Source organism: Lytechinus pictus, chromosome 11 (assembly GCF_037042905.1).
Source record: "Lytechinus pictus isolate F3 Inbred chromosome 11, Lp3.0, whole genome shotgun sequence".
Lineage (NCBI taxonomy): Eukaryota > Metazoa > Echinodermata > Echinoidea > Temnopleuroida > Toxopneustidae > Lytechinus > Lytechinus pictus.
Window position 1 is genome coordinate 345,890 of NC_087255.1, and position 25,271 is coordinate 371,160.

General features: G+C 37.5%; 1 protein-coding gene across 1 annotated transcript; it reads left to right on the top strand.

Moving 5' to 3' along the window:
• Nucleotides 1-521: 521 nt before the first annotated feature.
• Nucleotides 522-3,803, top strand: LOC129260056 (piggyBac transposable element-derived protein 4-like). Its single transcript, XM_064106539.1, has one exon. It carries the CDS (start codon nt 1,938-1,940, stop codon nt 3,801-3,803), a length of 1,866 nt encoding a protein of 621 aa, XP_063962609.1. The 5' UTR covers nt 522-1,937.
• Nucleotides 3,804-25,271: the final 21,468 nt, after the last annotated feature.

The following is a 25,271-nucleotide window of genomic DNA, read 5'->3' on the forward strand; positions in this document are numbered from 1 at the left end:
GATTTGACATATGAACTCAGCGTGTAGGGGAATTTACCCATCATCGTTTTGCTGGCAAAAAGGGAGAAACAAAAGAAAGCGGATCATCGGAAGAAATGATACATTGATTAATATAAATTATATCCCGCTAATAAAACAAATGAGGAAGAATGGGGGAAAAACGCATTGCGGAAAATGCATGACAATCACAGAATTTTGTAAATAAAAGATAATGAAAAGTGCGTTTACTCGCCTGATTCGCTCACTCCCATTTTCTCTTTTTTTTTCTTCCTTACACACATCATACTTTTTATTTCGCCCTTGCCACATTGACAATATACATTTTGCTAATGATCAAAATAATATTTAGGTTTCTTTCCGTAAATTTGATGTTTTTTTCACCGAACTTGGTACGTAATTTGGTGTTGTTAGATTTAGAAAACCGGCTTACAACCCTGTATGTGACGAAAAGGAGCAAAGGAGGAACATGAATAATAATTTTTTGTCGTAGAAGCTTTCACATTTCATCATGAGAATACTTTATATATATTATGTGACTCCCATGTTGATACAAACTGTCAAATGTGCATGCTTCATTTTTGTAGGCACTAGCGCCTCTCCATCACACTCTTTCCCCTTCTGCAGATCTGAACCTGACAGTTAAAAACAAAACGCATACTTTCTTTCTTGAGTATTATACTTCTTCCAGCAATAAAACAAAGGTCATTATTGAAATAAAATAAAAATATTGCTTCCGTTTGCACTGGCATAGTTGACAAACATACTTTTCTTAGGTGACATCAGATCATGTCGACCAGTTGCATAAATCCGGTTCGACCAAGGTGTAGAAATGGGTGTTTATATTTTGTAGGTGTACACAAAATTCCTATCGCAAAGGTTATATTCGCGGCATCACGTGAGTATGGTTATAATGAGCCATTTATGAATTCCATAATTCCAACGTATATGTGCTGAAGGCGGGAGGTCCTATTCTCAAAAATTAAGTATGCCACAATTTAATCTATCAAAACGGTCATCAAAAAAGAAGGAGGAAAAAATGGAAGTGAATGAGAAACGGGTAAGATGTGATGTTATTTGCTCCATAATATGTCAAAATCTATACTACAAAATGAGATTTTCATTTTATTTTATTCCTAGCTCACTCGGGACTTTGACAGGTGCCGTGTTGTGGCCTCTCATTTTGGGGTATCATTTCACCACTTGTATTATTTTACATATGTTGTCTACCCCCGTAACATATAGCCCTTGATGTGGGGGTGGCCCAAATTTTTAATTTTCAGCTAAATATATTGACGCTATAATGGTCACCCCCACTCCTCGGACCTGATTAACGCCACTGCAATGATTGTAACTTAAATGTTAAAGTTACATATTAATATAATATATAATATAATATAATTATGCCTTGTATTAAAAAAAATGATTAATAGACACAACCTCGTTTTAGTTACGTGTATTTATTTCTGTATTTAATGTGTGCATATGTTTTTATTGATAAGCTCATATCGCACATGTAATAGTTTAGTTTTTCATGGAATTGTGGAAAATAAAATTTGAACTTTGAATTTCTGAATTATGATGGGTATCTGCAATAGGATGGAGAAGTTAACCCTGCTTCCTGCCTCAAAGGATTATCAACTGAAGATTTGGATGATTGATCTTGAGATAACTTTGTCACCTTACAACTTGAAATCAAACAATAGGATGTCGCTCTATTTGAAGTCCCCGCGGCGGTGTCAAACAATAGACCGGCTCAAACAATGCGTTAATTGACTGACGAAACGACCAATCAAAAGGTACTCTCATTAACCTTATCTCTTATCAAAGCTCTATAAATAATTGGAGGTTTTATGAAGTTAGCCATTCACTATTAGATCCTTATCAGAAATTATTCACGGAAGCTAACGATCGCATTATTTTATAACTGGATTATCGCAATGGCTCCTCCGAGGAAACGGCGAAAGATAGACACTTTCACTGCAGATGAAGTTCGTGATATCCTAATGGATTCAGATTGGGAGATCGAAGATCCACGGGATGATTCTGTCGACAGGTGGAGTGATGAAGAAGACATGAACACTTCAGATGATACCAATATCACGTTTCATGATGACCCTTCTCATCCTTCTGAAAACGAAGAAAATTCTGTGAATACTTCTGCAGATAATGTGCCTGGACCTACAGATGCACATCCTTCTGACGTTGATCAACCGGCAACAGGTCCTGCATTAGTTCAACAAACTGGCCCTAGTCTGACACGTACGACTCCAATATGGACAAGATTAGCTGAATGCGACAATTTTACGCCTTCTAGAGCTCCAGTAGATGGACGAGCTCGCCTCAAATTTGACTTCACCGACTTCACACCTGTGGATTTTTTTTACCAGTTTTATCCACGCTCCATATTTGAGCATATCACCGAGGAGACCAACCGCTATGCATCCCAGTTTTTCGACTGCCCAGATCCGGTTTTATCAGGTTCTCGTTATAATGCATGGAGTGACACTGACGAAAGTGAGATGAGAGCTTTTACCGCATTGCAAATCGCAATGGGACTCGTAAAGAAACCAGCTGTTGCGAACTATTGGGAAACCATCAGCGGTGTATTGGCAACACCGGGATTTGGAGAGGTTATGCCAAGGAATAGGTTTCAATTGTTAAATGGTTTTCTCCACTTCAACAACAACGAACGCATCATCACCCGCGGAAATCCCGGATTCGACCCAATGTTCAAAACTAGACCTCTTATCGACAAATCGGTGCCACAATACATGGATTCCTACGAACCTAGTTGCCATCTGAGTGTGGATGAAAGCCTTGTGCCCTTCAAGGGGCGCCTAGCTTACAAGCAGTATATCCCAAACAAACCAAAGAAGTGGGGTATAAAGATGTGGGTTCTGTGTGACGCAGAGACTGGATTTTGTTTGAAGTGGCTTCCATATACAGGAGCAGAGATTGTTCCACGTGGAGCTTCGGACAGCATTAGCGAAAGGATTGTGAAACGACTTGTGGAGCCATACTTTGGAACGGATCGCGCTGTCTACTGTGACAATTTCTACACATCGGTAGGACTTTTACAAGACCTTGCGGCCAAGGACATGGGTGTGTGCGGTACAGTGAGATCGAACAGACGAGGGCTTCCGGATGATGTGCGTAATGGTCAGCTGCATCTGAAGAAGGGCGATGATCCGGTATACTACCGAAGTAATGACGACATGCTTCTTGTCAGTTGGCATGATACCAAACGCGTCAATGTCCTGTCTACGATCGACGATAATACTGTTATAAAGAAGTCAGTGAGGAGTAGGCACCACCAAGGAGGAAGGCGGGAAATCAAGAAGCCATCAGCTGTGATCTCATACAATGCCTACATGAATGGAGTTGATAGGCTAGATCAACGTATGTCGTATTGCAAGTTTCCCCACAAAAAAAGAAAGGCATACCGTGTGATATACCATTTCTTAATGGAAGTTGCTCTCGTAAATGCACAAATCTGCCACAAATTAGCTAACCCAACCAGCAAGCTCACAACTAGAGAATTCAGGAGCAGCATAATCTCAGGACTTCTTTCCGGACATAATCCAACCCGCTACAGAAGACCCAGAGTGCCCCCTCCTGTCTCGGAGGCACGGCTCGAAGAAAAGCACTTCTTGGACGAGTATCCCCGGGGTCATAGGCGGGACTGCTTTGTGTGTTCCGTACGACCTCACCGCAGAAAGACGACGAGCACATACTGCATTGAGTGCAACAAGGCCATGTGTATCAAATGTTTTAGGAGATATCACACTCTCAAGAATTACTAAGAGATAACTGTCAAGCTCTGTTGAAATCATCGGAGAATTAATGAATTTTGCGATATGTGAATGGATTCAAAATTTCTGAAGCAATCTTCATGCAACTGTAATTAACAGGGGAATTTTGCTCAATGGGTTGAACTGGACAACATATTGCATCGTGAATTTTCATTTAGTATATCAATTTGTTATATATGTAATCGATACTTTTCATTATTGACATTTTTTATTATATCCTGTGAATACAATTCGATGCATTTCAATACGAAATATACATTCATTTCTAATTTATGGAGTATTTGATACCCTGCAATATTTCCTCATTGCTTTGAAGCTTTGTATCTATTGTTATGCATAACAGTCTGTTCAATCTGATGAAATAATGTATATGAGGTACATATTTGAAAATTTGATATGCAATTAGGCAGAAAATTAAATGAATATCATGCTGGATTAAATAAAATATACACCTTTCATTGTTTTGTTGTCAAAATGTCGAAAGAGAGATGCGAGAAAGAGAGGGGTGAGAGAAAGGGAGGGGTGAGAGAGAAGGAGGCAGTGCAAGATAAAGAAAGATAAGGGTGAGGGTAATAATATATAAATTAGGGGGAGGGGGTTAGAGAGAGAGAAAGAGAGAGTGGAGGGGAAGTGTGGTGAAGGAGGGTGAAAGAAAGGGTGATATATATATATATATATATATATATATATATATATATATATCATTTTTATTTTTTTTTATACCGAGAAGACCGTATGATGAACAACTCCGACGAAAAGGAATCAACGCAACCTTTCGTTTCTTCCCTATATAAAATCTTAGTTTCTTGGCGTATCTCTGCTCGCTCTCATCTTCTCTTCTTTGCTTTCTAGCCCCCCCCCCCCCCCCCCCCGCCCCTCTCTCTTCTATCTCTCCCTTATAAAGCTGGTTTACTCGTCTTCGCCTCTCCTTAATTCGTAATTTTCTTGCTCTCTTTCATTTTCTCGCACCTTTTTTCTCTCTCTCTCCATCTGTATTTCGTTCTCTCTTCAACCCTTTTCAATCTATTTTGCCCGCTTTTACTTTTATATTTTAATCACTTTATGATTTTACTTCCCATTCTCTCTTCTTTCCCCTACGTTTCTTCTACCAAAGACGATTTTTAGTGAAACGTTGAGGCCACCGTATTGAAGCCCCCCCCCCCCATTACAAATTAGTTTCGGACTTTCGTCATGTTCGTTGCGCAGTGTTAAATCATCATCATCGCAGCTGCAAGGAAATATTCACCCTTTTTTATTCATTCTGGAAAGTAAAGGTATTGGTATGCTGTGATTTCACCCAAAATAGATTATCGTCGTAATTATACACTTTGCAAATAATCTCTCTACAAGGAGGTAAAAAAACCATTCATGAGTAGCGTGACAATAGGCAATGAAAAAAAGCACAAGAGCAGACAACAAAGCGGTATCGATCGAACCCGACCTGTCCGCGCGTGCCCTTACACATTTTTGTACACATTGCCTATTGACTTGGGGAAAAGCGAAGATTTTACAAAATAACACGACTTTTTCCTCGTATATTTCTTAACTATTCTGTTGATTTGAGAAACGATACCTTTGTTTCTAGAAAGAAAAAATGTCTGCTCTTTCATATTTACATTTACTAAAAATCCTGAAAATACTTCAGTTTGGCGCAATTAGCAATTGATTCGGAAAACACCGCCACAGATCCAAATACCAGCAATGTACCAAAAACGGCTCCGCCGCAGGGAGAGGTATCGGGATTCGCAGGCCCGCACGCAAAGGGTTAATTATCACTTTTTTTTTGCTTCGTCCTATTTTATTCGAGGAGAAAATTGAACAATTCATATTTTTGTGAGAAGTTTGAATATGATATTAATAAGCGTAACAATATCAATAATTCTTTTTTATAATGGTAGGGCTATAAAAACACAAACGAATATGAACCATTTTTTACCTGATCTTAAGTTTATAAAAAGAGAGTTTTGCTGCAGGAGAAATGCAATTAATATGATTACAATCATTTTTATGACATAATATATAATTATAATATTTATGACTGTTTTCACAAAATATTACTAAACTTTGAAATTCAATAACTTTGTTATTTGTTATCCGATTTTGATGAAATTTTCGGTATTTTGCTCAGTGAATTCTGCTTTGTATATAAAACTATAAATACTTTCAGCCGGGACCATCCCTATTATAATAAAAAGAAGGTGAAAGAGAAGAATAATGATAATAATAATTATAATAACAATAACAATAATGATAATTATAATAATAGTAATACTAATAATGATAATATTAATAACAATAATAAATGAATGAATAAATAATGAGTGTGATGATTGCAGTGCGCAGACGAGAGTTGGAAATGACAGGCTTCTTTACTCATATATTTATAACGAGAACAATTTTGTGACAATGCTAAAAACAATGTATAAGACCTTTCCCCCGCCCCCCCCCCAAAAAAAAAATCCCCAAACAGTGCACATTTGCAGGCAGAAAAAAGCCTTGACACAAGAATACTACCATACTGGCCTGCAAAAGACCCGATCGATAGCTCATGAATATTCATGTAACAATAGCGAATGGGCGAGTAGTGTTGGGTGAGGAACATCGTACCGCTCGGTCATTGGTCAATTCCGAGCTGAATGTCTTCACACATTCGCCGTTGCTCTGCCCATAGAAGTACGTGTATTGCTACACACAACCGTTATATCACACGTGTCAATAGGGGAAATCTTGATTCAGATCGCGGCAATATCCGAAATCAACTCTTGAAAATAATGATGCAAAAGTACAATTTTACTCAAAAAATGTCTATGTAAACCACTATTTTTTATATGATAAAATGAATGGTGAATTCCTGGCCAGTATAACAACATAAAAAACAGAGAATATGGTGTTGATTTTCTGGCTGTAAAATTGGTTTTAAAAAAAAAGTTCTCTGGGCACGCATACGTGCCAATGGCATTAGAGGGCTAAGGGCACGTATAGCTGCCAACGGCATTTAAAGAGTTAATGATACGTCCAAAGTTTTCAAACCCAATTATTTTTTGTACCTGGTATCGACCACCAAACTCTCATCTTGATATATTCCAGCAATATGAAAACTATTTATCATATCTTGACCGTTTTAACAAGTGTATTGTCATAATGGGTGATACCAACTGTGATATCTTAAAGTCTCCATCATCGACTGACACTAAACGTCTACAAGAAATTCATAACTTATATTCTTTAGATCAAATTAATAGAACCGACTACACAAGGGTCACATGCAATTCAAGGACTCTCATAGATCATATGATTACTAATTCACTTGAAAATATAAATAAATATGGTGTTATTCACGTTGGTATCAGTGACCACTCAATGAGTTACATGATATGGAAATCAAAACATGAAGACGCTTCTCGAATGATTAACTTCAGAAAACTATCAGGTATTGATCTAGAAGCGTACATGGAAAGATTAAATAACCAGTCTTGGCATGAGATACTTAATTATGATAATATAAATGAAGCATTTTTCAAATGGGAAGAACTTTTAATGTCAGTTGTTGACTATTGTATGCCTATCAGAAGTAGGAGAATTCGGAGTAAAAAATCGCCCTGGATGAACTCGGAAATACTTAAATTGATTCGAGAAAGGGAGAAATTGAAGAAAAAAGCCTGGAAAAGTAAAGATGAAATTAAAATGATAGAATATAGAAAGATCAGGAATAAAATCACTTACCAAATTAGGAAAGAAAAGAAAAAATATTATAATGATCAAATAACAAAACTAAAAGTAAATGCTGGAAATATATGGACTGATATGAAATCATTATTACCTTCTAAGAAATCAAATTCTATGATTAAAACTGACAAAGAACAAATATTTGAGCAAAGTGAGAATTTTAATAATTATTTTGCAAATATCGGGGCTGATTTAGCATCCAAGATTCCTCTTTCTTCTGGAATAGTGCCGGAACAATGTAACCTGGATTCATCTTTTTATTATACAGCAGTAACAGAAGAGGATGTTTCAAAAGAGATTAAATTATTAAAAAATAAACCTTCATCTGGTATAGATGGTATTACTGCTCAAATATTAAAAATGTCTGCACCAGTCATACTTCCATCACTTACTTATTTGATCAATAAATCACTACTAGATAGTACGTTCCCACATAAATATAAGATAGCAAAAGTTATTCCAATTTACAAATCAGGTGATAAAAATGATCCTTGTAACTATAGACCAATCTCCATTTTATCTTCTATTTCAAAAATTATGGAAAGACTTGTATCCAACCAACTTAAATTGTATATGAAAGAAAATGAAATACTCTGTGTGGAACAGTCCGGATTTAGAAAGAAACACTCAACAATGACTTCTCTTTTGAAAGTCACAGATGACTGGCTCAAGGCAATGGACGAGGGTCTTTATACGGGGGCAGTATTCATCGACCTGAAAAAGGCCTTCGACACTGTGGATGTTAAAATACTTGTGAAGAAGCTAGCAAAGATCGGTGTTTCAGAAGATGCTTTGCACTGGTTTGAGAGTTATTTATGCAACCGGAATATATGTACGTGTATAGAGAATATTACATCAAACGTCTCGAGTATAGAGTATGGGATTCCACAGGGTTCAACCCTAGGGCCAATTCTCTTTACGTTATACATAAACGATATCAATAAACATGTAAAATATTGTAAACTGCATCTGTATGCAGACGACACCGTTATTTATTTTTCTGGAAAAAATATCAGTGAGATAGAATACAACATAAATATTGATCTACGTAACATATATGATTGGCTGTGTCATAACAAACTAAGCCTTAATGTTGATAAAACGAATTCTATGCTTTTTGGAACTAATATTATGTTGTCAAAATGTGCATATATAAATGTTAAAATATCTGATAAAACTATTAAGCAATCTAACTCTGTTAAATATTTAGGCATGTATCTCGATCCAAAATTGAAGTGGGATACTCATATTGAAGAACTGTGTAAGAAAACTAATAAGCTTGTCAAATATTTAGCACGTCTAAGACATTTCGTAACTGAAAGTAATCTGAAATTATTGTATAGTTCAGTTATACTTCCCTTATTTGATTATGCTGATATTGTATACGAGTCCACAAATAAGAAATATACTGAACGTCTTCAAAAAATTCAGAACAGAGCTGGTCGTATCATTTTGAATGTTAAACCGCAAAATCGAATATCAAATAGAGAAATACACCAACGACTCGAATGGAGGTCATTGCAATCACGAAGAAATATCCATGTACATACAATGGTGTTCAAATCATTGAACGGCCTGGCTCCATTATACTTAGCAGATTCATTTAAATATTGTAATTACTCATATAATTTAAGAACCGTAGGTAATGTAATTATGCCCAAACCAAATACAGAAAATTGCCGTAGAATGTTTATATATAGAGGTTCACGCCTATATAATGACTTACCTTTAGATATGAAATTTATCAAAAACTTAACTACATTTATTACTTCTTTGAGCTCTAAGGTTTCGAAGTACATTGATATCTGAGCAACGCGTTGTTTTGCCGGGAAGGGGGGGGGGGGGTTATTTGCTTGTAGCTTGAAATTGTAACTTTATATTTAGTTTTATGTCTACTGACTTGCTTTCATTACTTTATATTTTGTTTAATGTCGTTCTTTTATATTGTTAATTATGTTTATAATACAATCTGATCTATTTTATTATGTTCTGGACCCCTAGGCAGAACAGAGTGGTAAAAATTACCACTCTGAATGGGCAATCCAGCCATTCATATGTATTTATTTTATTTTGTAATTATATCTGATGTATTTTGTTTGTATTTTGCATGTTTTTATGAATGGAAAATGAATACAATACAATACAATATATAGATTACGGACTGGTGTTAAAGCCCCCTCACACCTGACCGAATGTCATGAATGTAGGCGGACGAATGGTGACGAATGGGAAAATGAACGAAATGCACGCGAATTCAACGAAAAATTCCGTCAAATCATGCGATCAGTAAATATTGTCAAATTTTATCAACGAACGGTAAGCGAAGGATGAATATGACATGCAAAGGATATCGATTTTTTGGCTCACCTCTTTGAGAAAATTGCTGCCGAAATAAGACGAAGGAACAGTGAGCAATGGTTTGATATGACGTGCGATTAGAAATGAACACGAGGGAATAGATCAGGTAATCTATTTCGTTGTGTCATCGTGTTGCTTCGTTAGGGGTTCTTTCGAGATCGGTCCTCTTTGGCAAAAGCGCGAAGAGGGACTATGCGCGACAAAAAAAATACACGAACGATATACGAACGATTACCGCAGACTAAATAAGAGATGGAAATTCAAATAGATGGTCAAAGATTTTTCAATTCGTCGGGAAATTTCAAACATGTTCAAAATTTCCGCGCGAATTTGAACAATCGCAGTTGTTAGTTCAGAAGATGTACGAACCCATAGACGAAGGGTAAATATGATTTACTATCAGTTACCATTGAAAACGATTTAAAAAAATGCTTTTCGCCAGCCATCGCAAGGCATATTTCAGGCAATTCGATTAGGTGTGAGGGGGCCTTTAAACCAACACCGGAATTTTTGCAGTGATATGTATTATTAGTGATATCATATTAATTAAACAATTTGTCACTAATTATGATTGATATAATACATCTAAAATACAGAGCAACACATTGGAATCATTTTGATACATGCAATTGTCATTGGTAATTGTAGGGACTAAACGTGACCAAAATGACTCCAAAAGACTCATATATTTGGAATCATTGTATTAATCTACTTCAGAAAGTTTTGTAATAAGTCCTTTCTAACATTAAATGCTGCTAAAAATATCTCATTCCTGAATTTGATGCCCACTATATTGAAGTTTCCATGAACATTTACAAAGTGGTCAATGTGCCTAAAATCATATGAAAATGACAAAAGTGCATGGTCAACATATACACTCGATGTAAAGGTTTTTATCACATTTATCAACACTCTTAATCATAGGTGTCGTAGCTCACGCTGATAATGATATTAATATATTAAGCTACGTTTGAGCACTTTTTCAATCAAAATGTATGTGAGGTCACTAGTCGCTATTGAGGAAAAAGTGATCAAAATGAACACAGGGTCCGATGGTTAGGCCCATTCCACTGGTTAATATGGAATCATTGCATTGATTCATACCCAAAAGCTTTCAAACTTTTCCCTTTATTATAATTGATGCTAATATTAACGCAATCCTGAATTGTCTGCTCACCATGGTCGCTATAGGCTGAATTAATATACACATTAGGCAGGGGTCAACGTGGCCAAAATTACCAAGGTGGTCAAAATACTTTTGGGATGCAAAATTCAAGGATTAATACACCAGTGTTAGGTTTACAGCAAATCCTTGTGACGATTTAGTAAAAGTCGAAGTATTTTTTGATAAATTGAAGTATCATGGTATTGGTCATTTTGGAGGCCGAAAATTGGCCAAAATTAATATAAGCTTTATAATAGGGTCATTAAGAGTGATGTATTTGGAATCAGCATAACATTCTACACAAGATAGACCTTTAAATGCATTCCCATTTTACAAGGGAAGATAATACAACGGGCTGAAGACCTCAAATTCCTACCTATTTGCACAGTTTATTATGCAAAACTGCGCGAATGGTTAGTTACATGTATGTCTAAAGTACCCAAAACGACCCCCATAGGTGAAAACTGATGGAATAAAGTACATAAGGTCAAAATACTTTTGAGATGTTCAATTTTAAAGGATTAATACACCATTGTTATGTATCACTGCACACCGTTGTAACGATTCTGGTAACGTTGAAGTGTTTTTGAATAAGTTAAACTGATGTAATTGGTCATTGTGAGGGTCTAAAGTGGCCAAAATGACCATAATCTGTCAACGACTGATATATTTGGAATCACCTTAAAATTTTACACAAGATGGATTTTTGAATGCATTCCCATGTTATAAGGGAACAAGATAAAACACACCGAAGACCTCAAATTCCTACCTATTTGCACAGTTTAGTCTGCAAAACTGCGCGAATGGTCAGTTATGTCTAGAGGACCCAAAATGACTCTCATAGGTGAAAACTGATGGAATGGCCAAAAAAGGACCATAAGCTGTTGAATATGGTCATTTATACTGATATATTTGGAATCAGCATAAAATTCTACACAAGACAGATCGTGAATGCATTCCCATTTAATAAGGGGAGAAGATGAAATATGCTGAGGACCTCAATTTCCTGCATATTTGAACAGTTAATAATGCAAAACTGCACGAATGGTCAGTTATGTCTAAAGTATCCAAAATGACCCTCATAGGTCAAAACTAATGGAATAAATTACATGAGGTTGATTGTTATGATCCAGCGCACATTTTAAAAATAAATGTGGATTTCTAAAGACATCCAGTCGTAGTTCTGAACAATATTTGTAACACATTTCGGACCAAAAAAATCATGAAAATTGTCATTTTTGGTCAAGACTTGGCCAAAATAACCACTTCTATTGTGATTTGGCAAATAAAATCACTTTATCGGGAATCTGGGTGCATTTTCACTTAGAATAGACCGGTTAAATTGGATGTGGTTACAAAAGCATTCTGTGAACAGGGACCATTTTCAAAGAGTGGTCAAAATTGTCATTTTTGGTCAAAAATAGACCAAAATTGACAAAATGGCGTGAGTACTGTCAATAAGAGTGACATTTTTGGAATCAGCACACAATTTTACACCGGATAGGCCTGTCAACCCTTCCCCACCAAAAATTAGACTAGGTGTATATGAGGCGCCAAGTGTACGCCAGTATTTTCCGTCCAAATCACGCCATTCCGTACACAAAATATGCTTTTATTCAGACGAAAATCATTTCGTCATGACGAAATGTAATTGCGTCCACAAAATTTATTTCGTACCAAACGAAATTAATTTCGTCGAGACGAAATGTAATTGCGTCCACAAAAATTTATTTCGTACTAACGAAATAAATTTAGATCAAACGAAATGGCACACCAAGTATCCGACGGCAAATTCCGTCCAATTCACGCCATTCCGTACACACAAAAAGTTGTTATTCAGACAAAAATTATTTCGTCAAAACGCAGTTTTATTTCGTTTACGAAATCTATTTTTTGTCACACGAAATCAATTTCGTCGAGACGAACTTCATTTCGTACCATACGACATGAATTTTGCTATAACGAAATAGATTGCGCCGCCCAGGACCAAAATCCAGTTGAAACCAATTAGAGCAAAACCAATTGAAACCAGTTGGCCGACTGGTTTCAATAGGGAAATTGGAACAACTGGAACCAATTGAAACCAGTTGCCAACTGGTTCCAGTTAAAACCAATTGGGCAACTGGAACCAGTTGGCAATTGGTTCCAGTTGAAACAAATTAAGCAACCAGTTGGTTTCAATTGGTTCCAGTTGTTCCAATTGGAGGCAACTGGTTTCAACTGGAACCAGTTGAACCTAATTGGTTTCCAACTGGATCCAATTGGAAATTCCTGTTGGAATGACTTAATTAGTTACAAATTAATTTGAATTTGCACTAACTATATTGCTCATGCCAACAAAGAAGCAGTGCTATATATGTATTAATACCAATGTAAAGGGCATTGATAAAATAGACTTTCTTAATTTATATATATTTATATGAAAGATTTTCAAATATATGTATTTGTATTTGATGTAATTTGGTAACAGTTAGTGGTGTACTAATTATCTTATAATCTGTTTTAATTATAATCTATAACATTTATGAACATGGTTTTCACTGCTAAGCATTCTAAACACTTATCTGAAACAAGTATGGTACTTGAATTAGAAAATAATTAAATAGATTTTAAATGATGATGAATCACATAAAACATTAATCTGTGCACACTGGCAGATAATATGCAAATTAACTGGTTTCAATTGGAACCAGTTGGGTAACTGGAAAATTTCCAATTGGAAACCAATTGGAAGTCATTTCCAGTTACCAAAGTGGATCCAGTTAGGATTTCCAGTTACCCAACAGGTTCCAATTAGAATTAATTTCCAGTCAATCACCTTTCCAGTTAGAAGTCATCTCTAGTTACCCAATTGGTTCCAGTTAGGATTTCCAGTTACACAACTGGTTCCAGTTAGGATTTCTAGTTACCCAACTGGTTCCAGTTAGAAATCATTTCCAGTTGGAAGTCATTTCCAGTTACCCAACTGGTTCCAGTTAGGATTTCTAGTTACCCAACTGGTTCCAGTTAGAAATCATTTCCAGTTGGAAGTCATTTCCAGTTACCCAACTGGTTCCAGTTAGAAATCATTTCCAGTTAGAAGTCATTTCCAGTTACCCAACTGGTTCCAGTTAGGATGTCCAGTTACCCAACTGGTTCCAGTTAGAAATCATTTCCAGTTACCCAACTGGTTCCAGTTAGAAATCATTTCCAGTTGGAAGTCATTTCCAGTTACCCAACTGGTTCCAGTTAGGATTTCCAGTTACCCAACTGGTTCCAGTTAGAAATCATTTCCATTTGGAAGTCATTTCCAGTTACCCAACTGGTTCCAGTTAGGATTTCCAGTTGCCCAACTGGTTTAAATTGGTTTCAACTGGAAATTGTTATATTCCAGTTAAAACCAATTGAAACCAGTTGAAACCAATTGAAACCAATTGAAACCAGTTGGAAATCCAACTGGTTTCAATTGGATTTTGGTCCTGGGCGACGAAATGAACTTCCTGTGGCAATGAAAAGTTTTCGTTGCAATGCGAAGATCTATTCTGTAAACGAAATGAATTTTCCATCAGACACCTGGCGCGCCAAGTGTCCGATGGAAAATTAATTTCGTTTACAGAATAGATCTTCGCATCGCAACGACACATTTTTCGTACCACAGGAAGTTTATTTCGTCGGCGCAATCCATTTCGTTATAGCAAAAATTCATGTCGTATGGTACGAAATGAATTTCGTCTCGACTAAATTGATTTCGTGTGACAAAAAATAGATTTCGTATACGAAATAAAACTGCGTTTTGACGAAATGATTTTTGTCTGAATAACAATTTTATTGTGTACAAAATGGCGTGAATTGGACGGAATTTACCGTCGGATACTTGGTGTGCCATTTCATTTGATCAAAATTTATTTCGTTATTACAAAATAAATTTTTGTGGACGCAATTACATTTCGTCTCGACGAAATTAATTTCGTATGGTACGAAATAAATTTTGTGGACGCAATTACATTTCGTCTCGACGAAATTAATTTCGTATGGTACGAAATACATTTCATGGACGCAATTACATTTCGTCTCGACGAAATTGATTTCTTGTGACAAAAATAGTTTCGTATACGAAATAAAACAGCGTCATGACGAAATGATTTTCGTCTGAATAAAAGCATATTTTGTGTACGAAATGGCGTGATTTGGACTTGGCGCCTCATAGGTGTAAAGTGCGCATGGTGCGCGTGATTTTACGATCTGGCTTAAACTCCAGTTTTGAGTAAAAAGTTGCAGCTTCTGAAATGCACACAAGTTACGCTTCTTTCAAATACTAGTATTGAAAGAATAAAAATACGAATTGCGGAAAAATTCTATATTTACAAAATAATAGAATGTATACTTTGAATTGGTATAAATAATTGATTGATTTTTTTTTCAAAGCGTGAAGTTATGAGCGTCTGAAAACTGTCCAAACTTTGAAAGCGATTATCCCGAAATCCTGTTTTGGAGACCAGCCGAGGTTTGAGCCAGTTGGTAAAATCACCGACGATATCATTTGTGCAGACTTCTCTGCTCGTTACAGGTAAATGTAGGCCTAATATCTGACAAACTATTGCACACATTCTTCTCTTAACACTTTATAAAATATTCACCCACTTATAAAAAGCCATTGACATTCTAAGAATCAGTAATTTATGAAATTGTGATCTTGACAGGATATTAGGAACGTTTGGATATAATCTCAGTATTTAAAGGCGGCCGCACACCTTACGACTGGTTTGCGACCCGGGGAGCGTTTCATCAATATTTTCATCCGACAAGTTGTCAGATCTGACATCTTTCCTTGATTCTGATTGGCTGAGAGGCACTGTTCCTATGGTAACTGTCGGATAGACTGGTACTTGTCGGATAAAATGTCCGACAAGTCCTTTCATGAAACGCCCCCCTGATTTCAGAATACAATGTAGTAGAATTTGTTGCTAGTATTGAGACTTGGAATATCTTACTGTGTAATGTTCTAAATCATCGTACGAATACCTATGTTCAATTCTGTGACTATGCTATCATCCTTCTTAGAATAAAAGCGAATTTATTAATATATAGTCGTAATGGCGCCATAGCAGTCGTACGACTGGCTATGATTTGAAACTAATTTGGCCTTTACTCCAAAATAAAGGCTTGCAATCTTTCAAAATGGTTATATTAGTATTCTTTAAATCAATTCTAACATCAAATAAAGTGATATGATCCATTAACATTTTCAGAAAAAAAGCAAAGCGCGATTTGTTCCAAAATCGGATCGCGAACAGTCGTGCAGTGTCCTTAAATGTGAAAGATCGCAAGGGGGGGGGGGGTAGGCCTATATAGAACATGTTAGATGAGCATAATGAATTCAAATATTTCCCCTGTAAAAGAACTTCTCTGTTAAAAAAAAAGGAAAATTTACCCAATATTTTCAGGGAACATGTTTGGTTGGTAACAAAAAGTACGTTTCATTTTCAAATTAAGAAATTGTGCGAAATCTAGCGTAATTTCAGCCACAATCACACATTCTCCCTTGTAACCTCTCTTTGTAGTGTAAAATATAACCCATAATTCTTTGCATGAATTATGCCCATTAAACCTAAATCTATGCCAAAACTACAGCGGCATTAGGGTATAAACACAGAGCACACATAGGCTAGAACATAGCACAGAAATATGACAAACAATTTAGGTTTGCCAACATTTTATGAGACTGACAGACATTGTAGCAGTTTTGACATGTACGATGGCATTATCACCCCATCGTGTGTAATTTCTACTCTGTAAGTTTTAATTGATAGTTATTACAATTTATAATGTTAAATGTTTTTACAATATACAGATTTCTTACTTCCAGGATGCATTCTGATCAGGCGAATGTAGGCAAATCGGACATACTAATAACATATTTACAGAAACAAAGTTATTTGAGAACAATTGACATGCAATTAACTTGTGAAACTTGAATCCATTATTGCCATCTTTGACAATACCCATAAAATCCATGATAATGGTTAGCTGATAAGCACGGGTCATCCACACTAGGAAAATCAGGGTACTAATGGATAATTCGTTTTTCATTCCCGATCATCGCAGAGCAAAAACGGAAGTCAACCTCATGGTTCGGTCTTTGAAAACACAAAAAACGAAATCACAACGAGAAAAACCTATTGTGATTTCGTTTTTGGAGATCAAAAACAGAAGAATGAAATCAGAAATACTTTTGGGCTCTTTCTGATACATCATTCTATACTTGTGTTTGTTATATATCAAAAACAAAATCAGAACACGCTTTCTACCCCCTGATTCTGTTTGGAAAAACGCAGACAGCGAAAACGAAATCGGGTACTCGCTTTCCACTTCCTGCTCTGTGATTTTGTCTTTCGCACAGCCAACAGCCATATATCGAAATACACCGGCAGGAAGTTGGTTGGATGTTCGATATTCAAACTGTGAAGTTGGTTTGATATTCAGGTTCGATATTCAAACACGTGTGAAGTTGGACCAATATTCGGTATTCGATATTCAAAAATTAGGGGTCTTGAAAGATAATTAGGAGGTTAAACAGGTACAGCACGTCTCGGGCATCCATAACAACACTTGCCTGCCCTAGTAGGAGGACATTCAGGGGACAAACGTCAGTGAATAAAAGGGCAGAAAATTTTATTTTTTTTATTTTTCTTTTCGAGGGGCCCCCAGGGATATCCCGACGGCCTACCCAGAGCAACCATGTATCCTATCTTGTAGAACTCGACTCGGGCAATCAGATAAACACTAGCTTGACCCGGCGCATGCACATTTAGGGGGCTCAAATTAACAAAATTAAAGGGAATAAAGGGATATTATTCGCATTTTTTTAATTAAAATAAAGTATTTTTTCAAGGGGTCCCCGGGGATTTCCTGACGGCCTAGCCATGGGTAACCACGTATCTTAACTTGTAGAACTCGACTCGGGAAACCAGATAAACACTAGCTTGACCCGGTGCATGCACATTTAGGGGGCTCAAGTTAACAAAATTAAAGGGAATAAAGGGCTATTTATCGCATTTTAAAAATTAAATAAAAGTATTTTTTCAAGGGGCCCCAAGGGATATCCCGACGGCCTAGCCAGGGTAACCACGTATCATAACTTGTAGAACTCGACTCGGGCAACCAGATAAACACTAGCTTGACCCGGTGCATGCACATTTAGGGGGCAACTGGTTAAAGCATCTCATGAGCAGATCTTATTCATATATTATACTCAGTCCTAATTCCTCCGCCAATAAAATAGTTCCGAAAGCTGAGTGACACCTGTATTTTTCTTTTATTTGCACAAAATATGTTCAATGGTTGCCCATTCTCTGTTTCTAGAATCAGTCTAATCATTATACATACTCTTTTTTGTAATCAACTTAAATATTTAAAAAATGAGAATGGGTTGGGTCGAATGAATATCTTTAGCCTTCTGTTGTAGATCGTCATCTCTTGGAGAAAAGATGGGGGCGTATATCGATAGAAAACGTATTGTCAAAATATAAAATATGAGTATAAAGCTCCTCTAATCTTCGAATAATTCTCATGAGACATTTTCTTTTGCACGTGTAGCCTTCAATTCAATTAATTAGCAAGGAGTTGTACCCCTCCAATGAACTTTCATAAACTAAAATGTTTCTTTTAGACGATATCGCGTGACTAATTTCAAATCTATTGATTGATTGATTGATTGATCGACTAAATTTCCAAAGCGACTATCACATAATTAGAATTTAATTTCAAAATCATTTTAAAAGGCCAAAATTTTCTGGCTCGCTTCGCTCGCTGGCGATTTTTTCTAATTATTCCACATTTGCTATGGTGTGCTGCCTCAAAATATTTCGTTTATTATCCGCAACTGCGTTGAACTTAATATAATATGTGATGTATGTACCCGCGATTTGATTTAAAAAAAAATGGCCATCTGCAATGTTTAAAAATATCACGAGGTTATGGGGGCTCTGCCCCAGACCAGTGGCGCCACCGAATGGGGAGGCCCCAGTGAGTTGCCCCCCCCCCCGAAATTTAAAGAAGCAAAATGTATAGTAAACGTTGTCATAATACTCCAAAAAATGTTTTTTGTTCTTTAAATTTTAAAAATATTCTCATCCATTCACCGTTAGCATTTAGATCCCAACAATTTTGGTCACTAACATAAATCTTTCAGGCCATTATATAAAATTCAAAATGTAGCTCGCGCTACGCGCTCGCAGTTATTAATGATTATCTGTTCACATGGGGCTTAAAATCAAATGTTATTAGAGTTTTCATTATTTGTTTTAGCGAGATACAAATCCTGCGTATTCATAATTTCCATAGAGGATATATTTTCAGCGAATTAGATAGCCATTCATTTTATAATAAAAAAAAAAGCTTAGAACGGCCAGGTATCATCCCGGATATCAAAAATTTTCAGCTCACGCTTCGCGCTTGCATTATTTATTTGGTGAGATATCATCTTCATGACCCAATTAATGCAAACAGCTGATTCTTAACAGTTCTCTTTTTAAATTAGTAGGGACTGCATTTGAAATAAAATTAGCTCGCGCTTCTCGCTCGATTTAAAAAAAAATGTGTGTCATCCCCCGGCCCCAAAATGTGTGTTTGCCTCCTCCTAGGTTAAAAACCCTGGTACCGTCATTGCCCCGGACCCGAACCGCATAGCACTGCCCCCCTCCCCCCCCCAAAAAAAAAAAAAAAAAAAAAAAAAAATGATAAAAGGAAAGAAAGAAAAGGAAGATGAAAGATATGTCATTTTCTGCATACCATGTCAAAATCAATCTCAAAATTGATTTTTTTTTTCTCGCTCGCTTCGCTCGCTGGAGACTTATTATTAAGCAAATTTTTGCTGCGTGCGCCATGGTGTGCCCCCTCTATTTTGTTCTTATCTCGCATTGAGCTTCGCACTAATGCTCGGGGCATAATCATAAAATATCCTGTTCATACAATGATATGACCCCTCCGTTCTCCCTTCTCTTTCTCTCCCTTTCCCCCTCCTTTTCTTTCCTATCTCTCCCTTTCGCTTCTCTCTCTTCTATTTTGTCTTCTCTCTTTCCTTGTTGTTTTTTACTCTACCCATCGGCAGCACTAAGGGATGGGGGGAAAAGTCAGGACCGTGGTTCCCCATGCTTGAAAAAGCCCGCATTCCTTTACTTTTGTTAATTTTAGCCCCCAAAATGTGGATACGCGGTTTCCCCGGCTAGGCCGTCGGGATATCCCTGGGGCCCCTTGAAAAAATACTTTATTTTAATTTTAAAAATGCGATAAATAGCCCTTTATTCCCTTTAATTTTGTTAATTTGAGCCCCCTAAATGTGCATGCGCCGGGTCAAGCTAGTGTTTATCTGATTGCCCTAGTCGAGTTCTACAAGTAAGGGTATGTGGTTACCCTGGCTAGGCCGTCAGGATATCCCTGGGGGCCCCTTGAAAAAATACTTTATTTTAATTTAACAAATGCGATAAGTATCCCTTTATTCCCTTTAATTTTGTTAATTTGAGCCCCCTAAATGTGCATGCGCCGGGTCAAGCTAGCTAGTGTTTATCTGATTGCCCGAGTCGAGTTCTACAAGATAGGATACATGGTTGCCCTGGATAGGCCGTCGGGATATCCCTGGGGGCCCCTCGAAAAGAAACATAAAAAAATTAAAATTTTCTGCCCTTTTATTCACTGACGTTTGTCCCCTGAATGTCCTCCTACTAGGGCAGGCAAGTGTTGTTATGGATGCCCGAGACGTGCTGTACCTGTTTAACCCCCTAATTAGCTTTTAAGACCCCTAATTTTTGAATATCGAATATCGAATATTGGTCCAACTTCACACGTGTTTGAATATCGAACCTGAATATCAAACCAACTTCACAGTTTGAATATCGAACATCCAACCAACTTCCTGCCGGTGTATTTCGATATATGGCTGTTGGCTGTGCGAAAGACAAAATCACAGAGCAGGAAGTGGAAAGCAAGTACCCGATTTCGTTTTCGCTGTCTGCGTTTTTCCAAACAGAATCAGGGGGTAGAAAGCGTGTTCTGATTTTGTTTTTGATATATAACAAACACAAGTATAGAATGAGGTATCAGAAAGAGCCCAAAAGTATTTCTGATTTCATTATTCTGTTTGATCTCCAAAAACGAAATCACAACAGGTTTTTCTCGTTGTGATTTCGTTTTTGTGTTTTCAAAGAACGAACCATGAGGTTTTTGCTCTGCGATGATCGGGAATGAAAAACGAATTATCCATTAGTACCCTGATTTAGGAATAACTTTCAACCAGGTACTAAGTTAAAACCTTTGATCGTACGATGACCAGTGCAATTAATTGTAGAAATCAGCCCCGCTATCAATTTCTGGCTAGCTTCATGTTACCGGGCCCGGGTTGTCCTTACTGTCCTTGTTAACCCAGTATGATCTGACACATTGTGTATTTTGAGCTTAAACATCTTATGTTTTTCCATTTCAGACGTGGAGACGCAATACGGTCCACTGATATGCAGTCAAGCTCTCCCGTGTTATCATAGGGCTATCGTCTTCCCACCCTGTTGAAAGAAATATTTATTTCAAAAATATTTATTTCAATAAGATCTTCAGTCTCAGATTAGTGAAAAATGAATGAGGCTGTCATCATTATCATCAAGCATAACTGCTCACGATGGTGGTCTTCATGGACCTGGGAAGCGGGGGTGCATCACCAATTTTTCCAAAAAGGGTAGATAGCTCTGGGGAACCTTGATTTAAGCTACGCCTACCATTGTTCTCTTCATCCATTTCTTTCACACAATATTTAAATATAAAAGAGTTGCCAAAGCTGTAGTACATGTATAACTTCACACATTTGTATACTTTCTCCCGTACGTGTACTGTATCAAAGCAATAGCTTTGATCCAGCTGAGGCATGGCGGCTTGTCATTGTTCAAAACCCACCTTCACCCGACAAAGGAAATTATAATTGGTATGGTGTCGAAAATCTGTCTATCTGACGGTCAATTGGATCGCGGTCGCCCTAGCCACTAACCCGTCTCTGTGGTCTAGTGGTTAAGGCACCGGCGTTCAAAGCTGGGGGCCCGGGTTCGATTCCCGGCAGAGACATTTTTTCGGCATCACCAATTTTTCCAAAAAGGGTAGATAGCTCTGGGGAACCTTGATTTAAGCTACGCCTACCATTGTTCTCTTCATCCATTTCTTTCACACAATATTTAAATATAAAAGAGTTGCCAAAGCTGTAGTACATGTATAACTTCACACATTTGTATACTTTCTCCCATACGTGTACTGTATCAAAGCAATAGCTTTGATCCAGCTGAGGCATGGCGGCTTGTCATTGTTCAAAACCCACCTTCACCCGACGAAGGAAATTATAATTGGTATGGTGTCGAAAATCTGTCTATCTGACGGTCAATTGGATCGCGGTCGCCCTAGCCACTAACCCGTCTCTGTGGTCTAGTGGTTAATGCACCGGCGTTCAAAGCTGGGGGCCCGGGTTCGATTCCCGGCAGAGACATGTTTTCGGCATCACCAATTTTTCCAAAAAGGGTAGATAGCTCTGGGGAACCTTGATTTAAGCTACGCCTACCATTGTTCTCTTCATCCACTTCTTTCACACAATATTTAAATATAAAAGAGTTGCCAAAGCTGTAGTACATGTATAACTTCACACATTTGTATACTTTCTCCCATACGTGTACTGTATCAAAGCAATAGCTTAGATCCAGCTGAGGCATGGCGGCTTGTCATTGTTCAAAACCCACCTTCACCCGACAAAGGAAATTATAATTGGTATGGTGTCGAAAATCTGTCTATCTGACGGTCAATTGGATCGCGGTCGCCCTAGCCACTAACCCGTCTCTGTGGTCTAGTGGTTAAGGCACCGGCGTTCAAAGCTGGGGGCCCGGATTCGATTCCCGGCAGAGACATTTTTTCGGCATCACCAATTTTTCCAAAAAGGGTAGATAGCTCTGGGGAACCTTGATTTAAGCTACGCCTACCATTGTTCTCTTCATCCATTTCTTTCACACACTATATATATATATATATATATATATATATAAAAGAAGAGGGTCCTTTGCACAACGTGTATTGCAGCGCGTCATGTTCTACGTATAGGCGTAACTAAATCAAGCATTAACGCTAGACGTAGCTTCCAAGTATCTCTTTTATTGCGAGCTTTCGGCCAGTGGGGCCTTTATCAGGCCTATAATGCATTGAAACAAACAAAATAGAACAAAACCATACAAATAAAATCGTAATAACAACAAAGTAAATAATGTGTAACAAAGGGTACAGAACAGAAGGATTACACTAAGATAACAAAAAATAACAACAGAGGGGGTTGAGTACAGAACAGAAGGGTTACAGTAAGATAACAAAAAATAACAACAGAGGGGGTAATGGCTTAAACGAGATGGTGGAATGCAATAGAAACGATTGGGAAACTTAAGTGTGTGGAAAGACAAGGTATTTACCAGCATTGAAATTAAATTTGGTTTCTGTTCATCTGGAGGAGTATTAGTCTTGTGTAGGTCTTGTGTAGTCAAGCACTCCGCATCACACGTAACTGCTCCCAACCCATCCGCCGCGATTTCCACCTCAATGCACTCCAACAACACTTCACACAACGCAACTACGACCCCAAACACACTCTGGAACAAATCGACCCCGCACGCCAAATCCCACGTGACCAATTACTAAATAACACCAAACGCCCCCCTTCCTCCCGAACCCCCCTAGTAGTTACCTATGACCCCATCACATCTAAAATCCCTCGAATCATCCACAAACACAATCCAACATTATCAGAAAACCAGCTACTCCACGCCACCTTCCAGGACCCCCCCCCCCCATGGTAGCCTTTAGGAGAGCCCGCACTTTACGTGACCTCCTTACTAAAGCGGCTGACCCCACACCAAAACACAACAGACACAAAGACATCGACAACAATAACAGCATTAACGGCTTCCGCAACTGCCATTCCAAAAGATACATGTTACACAATTACACAACAGAAAATCGAACATACACCAGCACGATCACCGGCCAAACATACCCTATCAATTCACAACTCAATTGCAAATCTGAATGGATCATATACCTCATCACATGCAAAAAATGTCATAAACAATACGTTGGCAAAACAGAAAACACACTCTACACCAGATTCAGCAACACCAGATCAGAAATCCGCAACCACAACCGCACCACCAATCACAACACTAAAATCATCCCCTATGTCCTCCACTTTAACCTCCCTGATCATTCAATAAACGATGTTTCAATCATGGCAATAGAACAGATAGACAATAAATACCGCTCAATCATCTTACACCGATAATCATATTGGATCACCACTCTACGCACCCTCGCCCCAAACGGAATCAATGTTGAAAATTAGAACCAATGACCCATTGCATGTCCCCACACACGCACACACACACACGCACATACACACACACACATTCACTTCACCTCACTTTACCTCATACCTGCACACCTAGTCGACACACTCTCCATGACACTGGAACTATAGGTAACCACTTTCGTACTTAATATATCTGATCTTGTATATACATATTTTTATATATATATATGCATAATATGTTTGGTAATTATTGAACCTCTACATACCTTTTCGACCAATTTCATTGTCTAATTTACAGTCTCACCCGCCCCAACAGGCCACTTCATATAGTTTCATAGTTACGTCTCTTTACCCCCATACAGTTCGGTATGCTTAGTATCTTGATCACTTGATTATATCTGATTATTTGATTGATTATTACGATTTCTTTGCTCCTTATGGCTGTATGTTTACTTTGTTCCTTATGGCAATATGTTTATTCTGTTCATTATGTTGCTTACCGCTCAAACATCAATATAAATTATACGTATATATTTCCCTGCGCATGACAATGTACCTTTTTATGTCAAGTTCTCAAACTATAACTTGTATCACCAGTTACTTGAATACTATGTAAACAGATCAATATAGTTATGTACTCAAATACAAGATATAGAATAATATTGAAACGAGTTGTCATTTTAATTGAAACATTATCCTCCTTTTTCACAGTATTACCTACACAAGACTACTACTCCTCCAGATGAACAGAAACCAAAGTTAATTTCAATGCTGGTAAATACCTTGTCTTTCCACACACTTAAGTTTCCCAATCGTTTCTATTGTATTCCACCATCTCGTTTAAGCCATTACCCCCTCTGTT